Source organism: Melanotaenia boesemani, chromosome 21 (genome assembly GCF_017639745.1).
Source record: "Melanotaenia boesemani isolate fMelBoe1 chromosome 21, fMelBoe1.pri, whole genome shotgun sequence".
NCBI classification, from domain to species: Eukaryota; Metazoa; Chordata; class Actinopteri; order Atheriniformes; family Melanotaeniidae; genus Melanotaenia; species Melanotaenia boesemani.
The window spans coordinates 17,855,716-17,872,682 of NC_055702.1; the positions used below are offsets into that span (position 1 = coordinate 17,855,716).

The 16,967-nt window shown below is 40.2% G+C and overlaps 1 protein-coding gene across 3 annotated transcripts; it reads right to left on the minus strand.

Moving 5' to 3' along the window:
• Positions 1-881: 881 nt before the first annotated feature.
• LOC121632174 (katanin-interacting protein) lies at positions 882-16,798 on the minus strand. 3 transcript variants are annotated; one of them, XM_041973405.1, is made up of 29 exons: positions 16,697-16,798; positions 16,046-16,151; positions 14,688-14,776; positions 14,199-14,374; positions 13,666-13,778; positions 13,474-13,575; positions 13,180-13,329; positions 12,683-12,923; positions 12,379-12,510; positions 12,100-12,251; positions 11,823-11,929; positions 11,483-11,579; positions 11,181-11,390; positions 10,657-10,794; positions 8,988-9,843; positions 7,650-8,417; positions 7,355-7,563; positions 7,197-7,275; positions 6,908-7,085; positions 6,631-6,796; positions 6,130-6,296; positions 5,976-6,040; positions 3,143-3,253; positions 2,534-2,673; positions 2,338-2,439; positions 2,092-2,252; positions 1,872-1,898; positions 1,545-1,630; positions 882-1,437 (listed from the first exon to the last, which is right to left on the minus strand). In XM_041973405.1, the coding sequence occupies exons 2-29, from the start codon at positions 16,055-16,057 to the stop codon at positions 1,379-1,381; spliced, it is 4,893 nt and encodes a 1,630-aa protein (XP_041829339.1). In that variant the 5' UTR covers positions 16,058-16,151; positions 16,697-16,798; the 3' UTR covers positions 882-1,378. The 3 variants fall into 3 exon arrangements, with proteins under 3 accessions (XP_041829339.1, XP_041829340.1, XP_041829341.1); XM_041973406.1 differs by lacking the exon at positions 1,872-1,898; XM_041973407.1 differs by lacking the exons at positions 882-1,437; positions 1,545-1,630; positions 1,872-1,898; ... (2 more) ...; positions 2,534-2,673; positions 3,143-3,253 and adding an exon at positions 3,260-3,862 and having other exon boundaries at positions 5,907-6,040.
• Between the last annotated feature and the right edge of the window lie 169 nt (positions 16,799-16,967).

The window sequence follows — 16,967 nt, forward strand, 5'->3', positions numbered from 1 at the left end:
TAAATACTTAAAACACAAAGAGTCAAACAAACAACAACTGTCACCATCTCACAGAGCTTGGCTGAAATGACCTGCAGTGACTTCTGTTGCTGTTGGACATACTGAAATTAAATACATTAAACTGCATTTCATATACAGTTAACCCCAGAAGTAAGAAGTGTACAACTGTTTGTATCCAGGCTCAACGAGGCAGTAGAAACTCCAAACAAAAGGGTCAAATGTTTTCAAGCTAACAGCTAATTCTGAGGAGACATTCATGCAACAAGTTAGTATAGTATATACTGAAAGAAAGAAAAATGACAAGGACTACCAAATAGTGTAGCTATGGTGAAACCATACATATGCCTTTAGAAATACCCTTTTTCTCAGTTTAAGGTAAGTTCATGATATTTGCATATTAGAAGTTGCATGTTTTTCTATTTCATATCTAATTCAAATCAAATAATTGTACTAAAATTGCTTTAGCAACTCAAGAGATGTTTGCCTCCAAAAATCTTGCGCACATGGCAACTTTCATAAAGGTCACTTGGATTGCAAACGACCTGATGCTAAGCAGAAAGAATATATATCGCCCTAATATTGTGGTGCCACAAAGATGCATTCAAATACAGTGAAGCTTTGCATAACATTAGCTCATTTTATTTCAACCAAAATGTTCTCAGTTAAATTACGTAAGCCTTTGATAGAAATCTTACTCTTTGAAAACACTTCTCCAAGTAAAACCATTTGGTTTTGAAATAGATTAGCCAACAGACGTAAAAATTATTACCAGATACAAATTAGTGGCTGCATAGCATTACAATTAGTTGGTGCACATAGGTGACGAGGATCATCTGTGGATAGTAGTTATTAGTAAATGTGAAATTGGCCGCATCCTGATGTGGGTGTAGTCCTCTGGCCACGGAGCTTTTTTTTTTTCTTTTCCAAGTATATTTACATGCCACAAGCAGCATTAGAATATGCAGCACAAAAGTCACAAGTAGCAGCCACAGATATAATGTTTAGTACTAGGCACAATAACTGGGCTGATAAAATGCAACCTCAGATATCTCTTGGCACTGTGGGAGGGATGACATGTAAGATACAGTACATATTTGGGGTTACGTGTGTGTGTGTTTTCACAGCAAAAGGACAGAGAGGTTATCCAACCATAAAGTGGAATCCAGTGCATTTGTGTGTGTACAAACCTAATCTCCAGGCTCGTTCTTCTGCATGACTCCGTTGTGAAATGAGACGGCAAGACTGCTTTAAATCTTTATGTAAAAGATTTCAAAAAGTCACCCACCAAAAAGTGGAGCGTAACAGTCAGCCATAGGTGCCCCAGTTCAGTTCTGCTCTGTAATTATAAACACTGAATTCATGTCCATCTGTTCCTCAGTTAGTACCTCCTTTTCCCATGTTTCCCACCATCAGTCATGCAGGTTTTAGGTCGCAGAGCTAAATTAAAGAACAAACAAATATTATGTTGACATCTGTACACCACATGCAGCAAAAAAGTACTCTGTAATGAGTTAATTGGGTCAAGCTGTTTCTCCAACAATCACCTGGATCTGCTGTCTGCTTCTTCTTGTTGTGATGAACTATCTGATTCTCATTGGTCATCTTCACATCCTGATCCTCCACATGATTACTGCAACACAGCAAACAAATCATACAAACATGAAGCCAGTAGATCCTGGGCTTATAGGACCAAAATGGATCGAGGGAGGAAAGAATGGGACAGAAGAGAGACTGAGACATCACGAGTCAAGCATGTGGTACGGAAGGAGAGGGATGGCAGAGGGAAATCTGAGGGCACTGGAGGAATCTTCAGTACAGGGATTGACCACAGGGAGGCGCTGACATGAAGCTTTCAGGGCTCTGTTACTCACTGTTGGTGAAGTCTGCTGCCACGAGGGCTAAGATGGGGAAGAGTTGTTCAAATTGAATTAATGGGACAATGAGGTTTAAACTCACCTTTTTGTTAATCAGTCCAATTGTGGATATTAGATTGTAAGTAGTTCAATAATGGTTTTGATAGATACACAGCAATTAGCTGAAGAAAGCGTACTTTTGGAAATGTAAGACAAGACAACATCTGAAGAAGCAAACCTGATGACTGTGTTCCTCTCACGATGTGCGATGTAGACATCGTCTGTGAACAGGATGGTGTGGTAGGGCACCACTGGGTCACAGGTTGGCAGAATGCCTCGTGATGTGTGGCCTACACTGTCCAAGATGCCATTATACACCAGAAGGTCGTCCACCAGTAGCTGTATGCACAGACAGACATGTAGCTGGAAGACCAAATTTGCTAAGCAAAAACAGGTATATTTTTAATAGCGGAAAGAGTTTTACCCCAAACTCTTTTACTCCTCTTTGAGGTGTCTTTGAGTAGTTCCACAGCTTGATCATAGACACTGTCACTGGCTGATCAAAGATGACATACACGCGGTTTACCTACACAGAGACAAGCCACTTACACTTAATTGAACTGCATTTAGACCTGGTTTACTTAGAATTAGTTCATTGATAAGACTTGGCCACTCCTCACCAGTCCAGGTAGCACCGGAGCTAACCACATGTGTCTGCCATCGTGGGTGTCGTTGAGTCCATCTATTAATTTATCTGGAGTTCTAACATCACCACTCACATTGTCCAGTACATTCACACTGTCTGGAAAAGCTGCAATGTCTGGTTGACACAATGTTGAGGACTAATGACAACTGATGTTTTATATCAATAATCTAACATAGATGCTCCATAGACAGTTATGATTATCAACAGTTTTGTAGAACATCACTCTTTCCTTATATGAAGGCTATGGTAAACAGTCGTAAAAGCACACATGCAATTAATTCTACGATAGGTTTAATTTACTTGCCTTTAACTGAATTTGACCAGATGATTAAATTGCTTTGTTGATTATAGCACCTTCATTTGTTTTGTGCTAGTGACACTACTTAGAATAGAGTATCAGAATACACAGGAATAGTTTCAGTCCTGCATTTCCCAACAGAAAATAGGAAACAAACTTACCACAGTATTTGAATTGCAGATTTGCACCACATGTTTTATGAAACCATTACCACATAAAAGTAAACACAGTTGAGGCTTGTAGAGATAATTGCATTTAGTCTGACTGACACATAAGAAAGGATACTGTTGTCACTGAGACTGATCTTTGTGTGGTTCTGGTTGTAAAACTCCAGGCCGTTCAGACCAATGTAGTAAGGATCTCCCCAGGTTGTCAACAGCTGCAGCTGAAAGATGACTGACAGGTGAGAGTTAAAGAATACACAAAAAGGAGCATCTTTGAACCGCATGTGGAAGTCCCTCCATTTTCCTTTTGTTTAGGATACTGTTAACACACTTTTAGAAAACAGTAAATATGATTTAAATAGTCACTAGAACAGCTTTATTATAAACACCCTACATATATATATATATATATTTTTATTATAGTGAGTTTTGTTTAACTAAGGATGGAAAATTTGCAAAGGAAACACTAAATCTGACTGAACAGATTGCATCCTGTTATACAGGATGTTTTTAAATAACACACAAAACTAGCTGTACTCACAAGAGAAGTGCTGCACACATTACAGAATCAGTTAACCATGAGTAACGACATTATGTAAGCACAATGAGACAAATCAACTCAGTACTTGTGCAGTTTTGGAACAATGTCAGATTTCTCTGAGCAGGACCAGTAAAACGTATTTGAATTATCTTTTGCTTTTTAGACCCGGTGTGAATCTGTGACACAGATAGGCTCTGCAAAATGACATTCACCTTAATGCCATATGGCAACTGGCTGGAGGACATTCACCAGACAGATGAGCAGCCTCTGATTTTAACCATTTAATTACGGGAACACACACTATAGAAAAAGATGACAGTACAACATTTTCAGGGAAGACTGCAAAAAGTAGACAGATACAAGACTAAATCAATTCTCCTGCTTAGTCTGAAAGTGGAGAGCAGTATTCTGTTTGTGAAAATGTGAGTTCTGAGTTGCAATAACATCAAGGCCTTAAATTTCAAAGCTGTAAAAAATGGAGTTGCTCTTTTCTACCAGTAGGAATGTTAGAAAGGCAAAGCACAACCTGCATGAGACCTCAAAAGACCTTGAGGAATATTTAGCTACTCTGAATAGCTAGCACACTATTCTACTGTGCAGCACAGACTAGTCAGCAGAAAACCTTTCCTACAACCTTACAAAATTCAGTTTTACGAGTTTGCAGATGAACGCACACAAGCAATGGTGCATTTTTTAAAACAAGAGCTGTGAACTAACAAAGTCTAAAAATAACTTTTTAGGGCAGTGAACATAAGCTGGTTTGGAGGGGGGGAAAGGGGTCAAAATTTCATTAAAAGCGTGCTTTAAACTGTTAAGCCTGAGGGTGGATCGATCATGCTTTGAGCTTGTGGTTCAGCATGTGCTAGAGGATTCAACTGGAAGCAAACATCAACATGTCTTTAAAAAACGTTGGAAGATGTAAAGAGGATGGTTTCCGAAACAGACACTGTAAACTTCAACAAATATCTTTGGATAGACCTCAAAAGAGCATCGTGTGAGTTGACTAAATAATCTCTCTGAAGTAGTTTTTTACATATAGAATAGATCAAAATCCCACCAATAAAAACAAATAATAAAACAATAAAAAAACCTTCAGCTGGCAACAAAAAGTGCAAACAAGCTGTGATATTTCATGAGGGAGAATTACTGAGTACTAGCCACACAGTATGCACAAAACCATCCATCTATCCATCCATCCATCCATCCATCCATCCATCCATATTGTATCCATCGTTGAAGTGATGGGCATGCCATTTGTCACTAAACCAAACCACAAACCACACGATGGATTAATGATGCACAAAATCTGTTACTGAACTATTCTAATGCATATGGAAGAATATTGTCCAGCCTGTTTCCTCACACCTGTCATTTTCTTTCCATATTTAAAACACGATAATAAAAAAAAATATAAAAACTATGAAAATGTCTATGTTATTAGCAGAGCAAGTAATGCAAGTAACTAAATGCTGCCTGGATTAAAATCTGATTAGGGAATTTGCAAATATTTCAAGATTGTCCAAACATGACCCATGTACATAAAAGTGTATCTGTGCAATGTCATTAGGTGTGTGTGTGTGTTGCTAAGGGTCACAAAGCAGTTTATTTGGCAGAGCATAGCTCCAGAAAAGAAATGACACAGCTATTAACTCACCTACTGCCACAATATGGATGAAAAAAAAGATTATAATTGATCACAATTCCAAGAGGATCACAACGTGAGCTGAACAACTGGGGATCCAGGACAGTAACAGAATGGACAGATGTCCCTTTTGTTCCTCAGCGTTGTCTTGACTCCATTTATGTCTCAAAATACAAAACTCTCATCCCTAAAGACTTTTCTCTCATCACTACTGAGAGAACATAAACATCTTGTATTATATGCATCTAAGGATTTCCCTGCATGCAGATTTCCCTTTATAACATAGTGCAGTAACAGTTTTGAATAATACGTGTCAGGCCATGTCAAAACTCGCTTAGAGATGTGAAGCATAGTCTAGGACTGTGGCCTAAGTGGATTACTATTGTTTATTTACATAAATCTGTCATCATGTACTGATCAAAATTTCCCTATACTTTGTATAGCGACAATAAAGGAATCTTTATAAAATAGGCTGAGATGTTTCAAGATCTGAGCAGTTTTCCTGACAGTAAATAATTCCAGTGTCTTTTACAGCAGGTGTCCTTTCTGTTAAATGTTGCATGTCATGAACATTATTACACACTGAGCCAAGTGATATTAAGTTTACCACCATGCTGCTAATATTATCCAGTGTAGAGAGTACAAACACAAGTTATGTTATAATAAAAAAAAACTAATTATTTAGAAATAATGCCAGCTTACATTTTCCAAAAGTCAAAACCCCTGAACTGCTATGAAAGAAACCTGTCCATAAGGTGTATAAAAGGATACACCCACAAGGCATGATGGGAGCTTCATAGTCCATGCTGGCTTGTTCTTGTTTTTTAGAGGTTCCTCTAAATAAGAAACATTGAAACTACAAGTTAGCAAATGCAATTTTCATATTTTGAGATGAAATATCTCCGGCTCAAATAGTAGTTCAAACCTGTGGGAGTCTTCGTTGCTCTTGTTATCAGTGGGCGTCTGAAGGAAGTCAACAAAGATGATCTCCTGGGCAAAGTCAAAGTGGCAATTGCCTGGTCCTTTTCTGATCAGGAATCCCTCCGTTGGGGAGATGGCAGCATCATCCATGTACAAATGCATGACTTTCACCTGAACCAAACATTAACACAGTTTTATGTTTATATTTAATATTCTTTGGGATTGTCTTTGTTGCACATTAATGACTTAAGGATGTTGCTTTAGTAAAATCATGTCTGTGATGCTTTAAGTGTGTTTGCAAGCTTTAAATATTCTGTACTGATCGTTTCTAATCTATCGTGCACTTATTTGTCCAAAAACACAGACTGATGGGTTGTCCCATCTAAAAGGATTGACACTGTAATGTTATTAAGAGTCAATGGTGTAAAGGTAACCCTGTTTTCTTAACAGCTGCAGCATCAAAACAAAAAAAACCTGATTTGAGCCCAGCAGATAAACGTCTCACCCCTCTGTATGAGTCCTCAGGTGACTTGTTATAGTTCCAGATACGAAGGCCAGCGATGGTCTGGACCTTGGTGAAGGTAAAGTTCAAGATGTGGGGCTCTCCAGAGGAAAAAGGGATCAGCCACATGTGCTGGTCATCAGTGGTAATGTTGTGGCCATCAATGAGCCTGTGTGATCAAAATAAGCACTGAAGGCTGCACCAAACAGCACTGATCTGATCTAAGTTGGGATTTTCATTAACATTTCATGAATTGAAACACATTCATTGTCAGACATACTTGTCAAGTGTGCGCAAGTCATGCCCGTACTCAGGTAGGTCGTTGAGGTCCCTCGGTGAGGCAGCCATCATACTGATATCTAAAGGTAAGCTCTCACCATCTTTCCCCACCACCTCCAGTCCTGTCAGGCCCATATAATGGACATCACCCCAAGTCATCATCAGCTCCAGTCTAAGGCCTGGGATAGCAGATAACAATTACTCTAGTTTTAAAAACTATCCACAATACACAACAAAAGGTTAGTAAATATGCTAACCTAACAATATGCTCACAATACTGGTATACTTACACTTTCCAGTGAACATCCCAGGAATGTGCTCCAAACTTTCCTCAGATTGGCTCACATTGGGATTGAGTTGAAGTTTCAACTAAAACAAAATATGAGCACTTTTTAAAGCGTATCAAACTGTGGAAATTGAATATACTGTAAAGGAAGCCAATACTTACAGTGAAATCTTCTTCTCTGAAACCAGCCTGTGTGAAAGGTCTTTCCTCACCCTCTCCATCCGCAGTGCGTGGTCTCTGCAGCTCCTCCTCATACACCAAGCTCTCAGGACCCTCTCCTTCACTGAGGAAGGTTTCATCATAGCGCGACATAGCCTCCAGGATCTCATCATCAGTGGTAAAGAGGATAGTGTCCCCAAACTGGTCCAATTCTGATGTAGAAATCAAGTTGGGGAAAAAGTAAAAGTTGGTAAAGAGTAAAAACAGTGTGTGAATTTGTGATGTTAAAGTCAGATACCTCCAGAAAGTGTTCCAGAGGCCTTGGCAATTTCTCCTCTGAAGATGCACCTTCCATCCAGGAGCATCTCCACCTCTTTCACACCGCGGAATGAATGGATACGTGACTTGTTGTAGTTCCATACACGGATCATGGCAACTTGATACAAAGTTCCAAAGTCCAGGAAGATGGTGTGGCTACGGCCGGGTGTGAATGGAGCTAGCCAAAGATGCATGTCATCCTGAGTGCGATTGATGCCATCAATCAAGTTAGTGACCACACGTGGATCCTTGCCATATGCTGGGAGAATGTTGATGTCTGGGGGGTCGGCACGGATGTGAGCAGGCTGAAGAGGCTCTCCACTAGAACTGAACACCTCCAGGCCATTGAGACCCACATAGTGGCGATCACCCCATGTGGACAAAATGTTGATAACCAACCTTTGGCCCTGTGGCAACACTGGAATCTCAAAGTCATCCTCCCTCTCCATGGATGAATCATCATCAGGGCCTTCACATGAAGGTCCCTGGGTAGTCAGGGAAGACAACAGATTCCTGGGTGCTGTGGAGGGGTTAAGTGGGACTGTGGGAGGACCACGTCCATGACGCTGAAGGAACTCATCAAAGATGTCACCTTCAAACCCCATGTTAGAGATGCGCCCACGCTGACATTGGTTGAACTTAGTGAGAGAGTCCCAGGACTCCATGAGGGTGTCATCCTGCTGGCTGTGCAGCTGGGCCCGGGAACTGCTCTGCCTCCTGCTTGTGCTCACCAAAGACATCGGCTCCTCTGAAGAATACACAAACATTAGACTCTGAACAATAAACAAACTAAAGAAAATAAAAATCCTTGTGGCTGAAGTGTCACACATATTACCAAACATGTTATGCTTATAAACACAAGTCTGTATTTTCAGTTCTTTTAAAACATACAGAAAAGAGAACTGTACTCAGTGGAGTATATTTGTGAACAAAAAACAAAAACAAACAAAAAAGAAACAACAAAAAGCTATTTTGTATATCTTTGAGATTAAATAAATGTGGCAAATACACTTCCAGCCTTGTAAAAGTTGTGCATCAGATATGTCATGAGGTGTCTGTTAGGTAAAAATGGTTGGAAATTCCCTCTAGAATTAAGTGGATGTTTCTTATTTCTTTTTGGGAACTACTAAATCAGGATACAAAAAATTGAAGTATAATTTCTGTATATCAGAAAATCAAATTTCAAGACATTATAACCTGTGTACAGCTGGATTGGTTAATATTTTGAAGCTAATTAAAAACAAAACACTAACTGCGCACAAAAAAATAACCTCTCTGGTCCAGTTTCATAATACCTGGATGAGGTAACCTTGCATACCTGTGTTTGCCACTGCTGCAGCTCTCTGGTGTTGCTCCTCTGCCTGCCCGGCAGTGACTGAGGGATTTCTGAACGAACTCCTGCGTCCACTGATTGGTCTGTCTGGCTTTTGTCCATCCCCAAGCTCCTCCAACAGGTCGGAGCTCAGATCCAAAGAGTCAGCCTTCCACTGACTCCCATTCACCGTCCTATCCACCCCTCTGCATACCCGGGCTGGGTTACAAGGCAGCTCTGGGAGCATGGAAGAGGATGAGGCTGGTGGCGGTTTAAATTCTGCTGAATGCTGAGGTACCAGCCACCGTGGCCTCTCCCTGTTGGTCTCACAGCCCTCTGGAGCACCTCTGCTCAGAGGCTGAAGCCATTGGGGGGCAACCCGAGATGAGGATGGCTGGGTGGTGACTGTCTGTTCCTTGGGTGCTGGCTGTTCCAACTGCTGCCTGGGGGAGTGGGGCTCATCTGAAGCTGACAGGTCAAAAGAGTTTCTTTGGCTGGAGGAGTGACGAGTAGAAAATGAAACACCTGCTGAAGGAGTGATGGGTGGTAGTGGTGTATGTGATTTCTCCTGCATGTCTACCATAGTCTGGCTTGCTGAACCTGACAGGGTATTTGAACTCTGGTATCGCTGAGTGCAACTTCCCTCACCACCCTTCCTGTTCTCATAGCGATGGGGGCTTGCACCTCGAAGATTGTGTCCCGAAGACACAGGACTGGAGAAGTCCGGGATCTGGAAATCCTTCAGATCAATTGTGGTACTGTAGTCAAAGACTTGGTTTCCACAGCCCTTCTCCAGTTCACCTTCAAACACCAATGTGCTGTTAAGATACAGCTTTATGTGGCGTGCACCAACATCAAGCTCCTGAAAAAGAAATAGACCCTTAATTTACCAGCATCCTGAATTGACAGGGTTGTCCAGCTTCTAGGACCACGTTATGCCACAAACAAAGCAGATTAACATCTACAGCTACAGAAAAGGCTTTAGGATTAAGTCAAATCACATAAAATATTGAGAACTTCATGTTATGTCTTGGTAGAGTGCTAAACACTTACATTTTAAATCAAGCAACGCAACTCAAACTGTAAACACCAGAGCAGACATCCCAAAAAACATATCAGTTGCCAAATATCGTCATAAACACTAATTAATTTATCTATTTCTTACAAGAGCTTTCCAGGCTAGCAGTAATTAGCGAGATCACAAACAACTCAAATCTGCTAGTTCAGACAAGAAGCTACGTCCTTCCAGGAGTTCCTTACCTTACCCAATCAAGTCCCCTTTAGCAAATATAAACACTGAATGGTTTTAGATGGCTGCGATGAGCAACTCAAAACAGATATGATGGGGTATTTGCACCCCTCCATGAACAGTAGTGACGCTAAGAGGCAAAAGCCCACGCTACACTAATCCTCTAGGGCTAATCTCTCAGTGTTCCACATTTGGACTCAGTGACTGGCAGCTCAACAAACCACTGCTTAAAGGGAACCACACCCCTGATGTAACCACACCAACACAATTACCTCCTATGATGAGGACACCCAAGCTGTAAGGATCCATCTGCTAGCTACAGACGTCAAAATGAATAATCTCTACACTCCACTAAGGTATTATGAAAGAATTTTTTAAAACAAGTAACAGAAGTAAAAAAACAAAACAAAAATAAAATCCACGTACATTGAGGCTTCTGTTGTAGTTCCAGATCTTTATGCAAGATATTCCAAAATCTAGGGAGCACTCCGTGTTTCTGATGATGAAGTAGAGTTGGATTGGAGGATGGAAGGGGCATGTCCACATGTGACGCTCTTTTGTGGTCTACCATTTCAAAGCAATAGAGAAAAGAAAAAGAAAAACATACGCCAAGATGACATCATTGGAAGTAAATCTTTTTAGTCTCTAGTCAGACATAAAAATAAGCATTAATAAATAATAGAGCTGTTTGGTTCCACTTTAGGATCTTGTTAGTCTTTAATTAAATATGACATATAATATTAAAAATAAGCAAACATTTAGTGTATTGTTAGTATTTTTTCATGTTTTTGTACATAAATTTTGACTTGTCATAGCATATAAAGCACAGGTGTTACTAACAACATCGATTACGGCTCCGTCCCAGTCAGCCTTGACAGTAAACAAGCATGCAGGTTTAATCTGTGCAGAAGAAATCACTCCAACGGGTTGCTGAGGCAGCAGAAACCCACCTTCACCTTTCCATTGACAAGAACCCCGAGATTCCCTGGGTGGTCAGCGTTCCTGATATCTAGGTCATGATGCGACACATACAACTTCTTGTTTCTCAGGCAGAAGAACTGCAACTCAGTTAGCCCGACCTGCAGTGCGTTCCCCCAGTTTGACAAGATCTCCATGGTAACATACAAAGCAGGGGTGACCTCTGCTGATGACTGGACTCTCTGCAACAACAACGCAAAATCATTCACAACCATGACACCTGCTGATTTCAGGATTATTCATTCTGACTTACGAGACAGTGTTACTGACTCACCAGCTGCCTGCTGTAGTCTGTTTGGATATTCTGGGGAATGTTGTGGCTGGGTATAGCGTCAAGTTTCTCCAAGGCTTTCAGCAGTTTCTGTTGTTGCCTGAGCAGAAATATGACAGTCATCTGCTCAGTCTGATGTACCAAACCTTCAAGTTAGTGAGTGATGGCTCAGCACAGTTCAATACATAATTCTTCAAAGTAGCATGATGTACACATCATTGATTGTTATCGTTAGGTTCAAATGCAATTATACATCAATATTACCAAAAGCACCAGCCATCCTTCTATCCCTCATGATACCAACTGTGTAATGGTGTTAAAGTGTCACTGTATATCAAAATACCTGGGGCCCATGAGTGTTATTCTCTGCATAGCCAGAGTGACGTTGTTCTCATCCTTGTCATCTGTGTCGTGATGCTTTAAGCCATTTATCATCTGGTGTCCCCAGGCCTGGGTGAAAAGGGAACAAAATGATCACATGGAAACCATATGTAGCTCTACAGATGGACAGTGAAAAGAGGTAGAAAAGTACATGAATTAACACTGAAACACATGCTATCAGTAAAGTGGTGGAATAAGTTAAGTGAAGAAGCAAGAAATAAAACAAAAATCAAGCAGACCATGTTGTGACTGAAGAGCTCCGTGTTCTGCATAGGGGTATTTTCTCTCTGTATGGCCTGGCATACTCTGTATGCAACCTCTTCAGAGTCTCGCTCTTCAAAAGAAGTTTTTCTGGCTGCTGACAGGGGCCTATCCACCCAACTCCCTGGCTCTAAAGCAAAAATCATGCATTTATCCAACCAGTGTCAACACACTTTTCAATGGACATCAGGATCAATCAAATAATTTTTTTTTTATGTGACCACTAAACACAGTTTTCTAAAAGGTAAAGGACTTACTCTGACCATCCCAGCTCTCTTTTGAAGGTGGCCTATCTAATGTTTTGCTCTTCACCAGCATAGGCTTGGTGGGTATGAAGGTGTCAACGCTTTCTTTTCTTTTTGCAGATAGAGAACGCTCAATCTTACGACCTGGAGAAAAAAGGAGAAAATTACTTAATGCATCTAATTATCTGTATCGCACATGATGATGACCAAAACATGGCATCCAAACAATCACTCAGTCACTGATGCCCTTGCCATTTATGTCAGTGCCTATGAAGCACGTAAGGAGGCAGAAAAAGAAATTTACATACAAGCCTACCTTTAGAGGAGGGTCCAAAGTCCAGGACAATTAGGTCTGTTGAGTCAAAATGGCTACGAGTCCCACTTTGCCGAGAGTTAGAGGAGGACTTGGAGGAGGAGAGAGGCAGTCCTAGTTCGTCTAGACTCTCAGTGCTCTCCTCCCTCTCTATCTGCTCCTCTACCCACTCTTCGTCTGACTCCTCCCCGGCTGAGCCACTGCTGGTCCTTCGCATGCTAACCTCCAGGCTCTGACGCAAAACCTAGTTTATAAAAGGTCAGCATTTATGTATGCATCAATGCTCAATTTCCACACTTGAAGCTCTTACATGCCCAAACATACACTGACAGTATAAGTATTCTTGTGGCTTGTATGTATATAAATCTGTCATAAATTAACACCAAGGTATGTGGAAGAAAATTCTGATAATTTAATACATTTCAAGCTATCAATTTAGCATTAAATTACACAAAAAAAAAAAAAAAAAAACTAAAAGTGTGCATAATTTTTTTGCTTACCTTCACTTCTTCAAGGTTTAGTAACACCTTCTCACTATGCTCCTGGTTTGCTCGGACTCCCTGGTTTTCTGACCGGAAGCTGAAGGACTGTGAAACTTTGCAGGTGTCTCTCTGGTAGCACAGACTACGTGGTGAGCGAGGACTTGAGTTCTATATAAAAACATGTTGGTTGGATAAATGGGAAATGGCAGATCTAGAGAGATGCTAAACAGTCCAGACAGTTGCATCTAACACAGCCCCGCCCCTAAAAATAAAAACACCCACACACTGGCTTAGTAGGAATCTTTCCTCTACCTCCATGTCTACACTTTCATAAGGCTCAAAATCATCGGTGTAGCGCTTCTCTGGAGATATGTGCAAACTTGGGCCATCCTCTGTTCGAATTTTAATAGAATCCTGCAAATGTCACAAAAGACAAATATGCCACTGTCATAGCTTTTTCAAAATTGATGCAAAACTGCAGATTAATTATTTGGCGGGCTGTACCTGCATCCATTCCTTCCTTCGGGCCTTTTCTGGGGCGGTTTGGCTTCTCTTTTTGTTGGTCTGATCCAAATTACGACTATCTTCAGTTAACTGGTGGGCGCTTCTACAGACATCTGTGGATGAGTCACAGCACAGAAAGGAGCATGAGCAGTGTGCAGCAGACTACTGCCTCAGAGGAGAGGAACACACAGGCTCATATACAGATGGTCTACAGCGCATAAATGAAGAACCAAAAAAAAAGAGGAACTATGGCTGCCAGCTACAACTGTCACTATTGCTTATTCACGGAGTCTGGAAGACTGCATTAGGGATCACACCATGCAAACCACAAACTGAGGGCTGGTGGCCATCAGCGAGTATTTCATATGGTCGACAGATGTCAGAAGCAAAATGTACATTTGACTTTAGTGTAAATATATACATTTCACATAAAATCTCCTCATGTACAAAAGCTAAAAAAGAAAACAAACAGCAAAAGAAACAATGAGGTCTGATATAACAAGATGTAAGTTTAAATTAGCCAAGTTGCATACCAGCTGTATGTGAAGGCCTCCAGGCAGGGAGAGAGGTGGCAGACTTGTTGTTTGGGCCCTTGAGGTGCGTCTTACTAGATTCGGCATTGGCTCCATTGAGATAAATTGAAAAACCTTGCTCAAGTCGTTCCAACTCAATTTCCCTGGGGTTTTTGGCTCTGAGTCGCTTTAAGATCCTACAGAGCAAAGATCACTGATAACCATACTTAAAATATGATCAAAATGTAAAAAAAAAACATCCAAATGTTAGAAATCATACAGACACAAACACACCTTTTTTTTTCTCCAGCTACGCAAACCTGCATGCTCCCACTTTTCAAACAGATTATTTATAAATTTAAAGGGGGTTTGGGGGGGAGGTTCTCTCAAAGGAAGGAACCACACTGATCAGTGTTGCTGTTGGATACCACTGAATGTCATTGAGGAGTTGCAAATCTCCTCAGTGAAATTCAATCTGTCCATCTACAGCAGCATGTGCTCACACTTCACCTGTTTTTGTGCTGGAGGGCAATTAAATATTCATCCAGAGTACCATCTACAGCAGAGCCAAGCTTCTCCCGTTGGTATGTCTTACTCTCCTTCAAGAACACATGCACCAATAAACACAAACAACAAAGAGTCAGAAATGCTTTCAACTACTGCTTGAGAAAGGTATGCTCACAGATATTCACATTCAGGTACTAAATCCTGTGCTAAAATGCCTCTGCATAATAATAAATGTTTGGCATTTCACAGGAAAACAATAAATGAATAAACAAATAGATAAACAACTAACACTTACAATATATGTCACAAATCTATTCTTTCAACAGCAGCTAAAACTTTAAAATAAATTGATGGAGTAACAATTAAAAATTGAGACATAAAGGGTCTCCTTTCACAATCATGAGATTTGTTTTTATTAAAATATTTGCAATTATTATTTCATCATCCTATGGTACCAACAGTTTAAGATTAGTGGTATTAGCACCTTGTCCGGCATTTTTTTTCCTGCAAATCTGACAGCCTGCTTGCTATAAGTCATTGGGCTCTTCATTGTTACTTGATTTTAAACCAAAATGTGCTTAAAGCAATGCTATATGGTTTGGCTTTGTAACTTGATCCATTACATTAATAACAATATATGTTCTTCAACATGCAGTTATTTTAATATGAGGGGTTAAGCACTTGAAGCTGAAGTGCATTTTACCTACATCAGACAAAAGGAGAACAATGTAGAAGTAGTGAAGGAAACATGAAATTCCTGCTAGTACAATCAAAACTCTGTAAGATATATGCAAAAGTATCACAGTCATCTCATTAAATTACAGTTAGGTGGTCATGCCGGAAATGTGACAGGCCTAATCTGTACATTGTGCTCTTGATTCAGACATCACTGGACTAAAATGAAATTATCCCCCATTAAGGCACCAGATGCTCCCTGCTTCAAGATTAAAAAATGATGCTGCAATCTGTGACTCAACAGATTAAATAGGATTGTATCTTGGAAGGAGAATCAACTGTCTGCAAAACAGTCACATACAGCCCATGCCTTTCCTTTTTTATTTTTAAAAAATAACCATGCAAGACATATGAATAAATTACAAAGCTCTTACTTAGTTTCTACAAGTCTACTAACATCAGTCAGTGTCAGGCGCAGAGGGGAGGCAAAAAGATGTAAAAGAAAATACTTGTTAGTGACAGGGAAACAACGTGACTGCTCAGATACTTATGTAAAATAATGCATGCATTACTGCAATCGCTGCATGTTAATAACAATGGATATAGTGGAAAGGGAGCAGACGGATTACGTGAACTTGAAAATAACGTTACAGTGTAGTGAATCAATTATATAAAACTTCCGTTACCTTGTAATCCATTGTGTGCTGCAGATTATGTTCTCGGGTACTATCCCATATTTTGAAGAAGGCAAATCATTCAAGACATTTGAAATCTGTGCAGTGTTTTTCTTCACTGCAGAGGGACAGAGATGAGAACCCCAAGGTTAGCCGTGACATAAAACCCAACTTACATGAATGCAGGTCGTTTCAAACGTCGCCACACCCGATGTACGATTCAGCAGAGCAAATGCCTTATGTCGATTGTTTCATTAGCATGGCGCTTATTTTAAAGCAGATCTTCGACAAAACCTATTAAAACTTCCCAGAAAACCATTAACACAAAGTAACCATACAGATGCTGACGTATAATAGGGGTTGTCATCTTTGAATGCTATTAACAGCTAACAAGCAAGTTAAGGTTACAGGTAAGCTAACGCTTTTTGCACATTTCTAAAACAATTGTGGACACCTAGACGCATAAACGAAATCATATTATTAGGAGCTGAGGTAATGTTAGCATGCAGCTCAGTTAGGCTAGAGCTGATGCTAGAAACAAACTGAAAGGCTAATGCGCTAGCATGTAACTGGTTAACATGAAAATATACACTGAAGTATGTATTCCTAATATCTTTACGAATGACTTATGCAGGCTCTGTTAAATATTTGAAACGTACTCACAGTCCAGTTATAACTTTATCAGCAATTAGCTTCGAAATGACCGAGTTTTTATTTACTTATTTTTCTCTGTTGTGTTGGTTGGTAACCAGGATAGCAGTCAACCAATGGGAAGAGCGGCTTTCAATTTAGCCACGCCCCCAGTATGTCCTCTTTGGCTTCTGCTCCTGCATTCACACAAGCTCCACTAAATCTTGTGTTGCCATACAACAAAGTTTAAAAGCAAAACGTATTTTCAGAGAAATTAAATAAAATACTAAATAAATAAATAAAA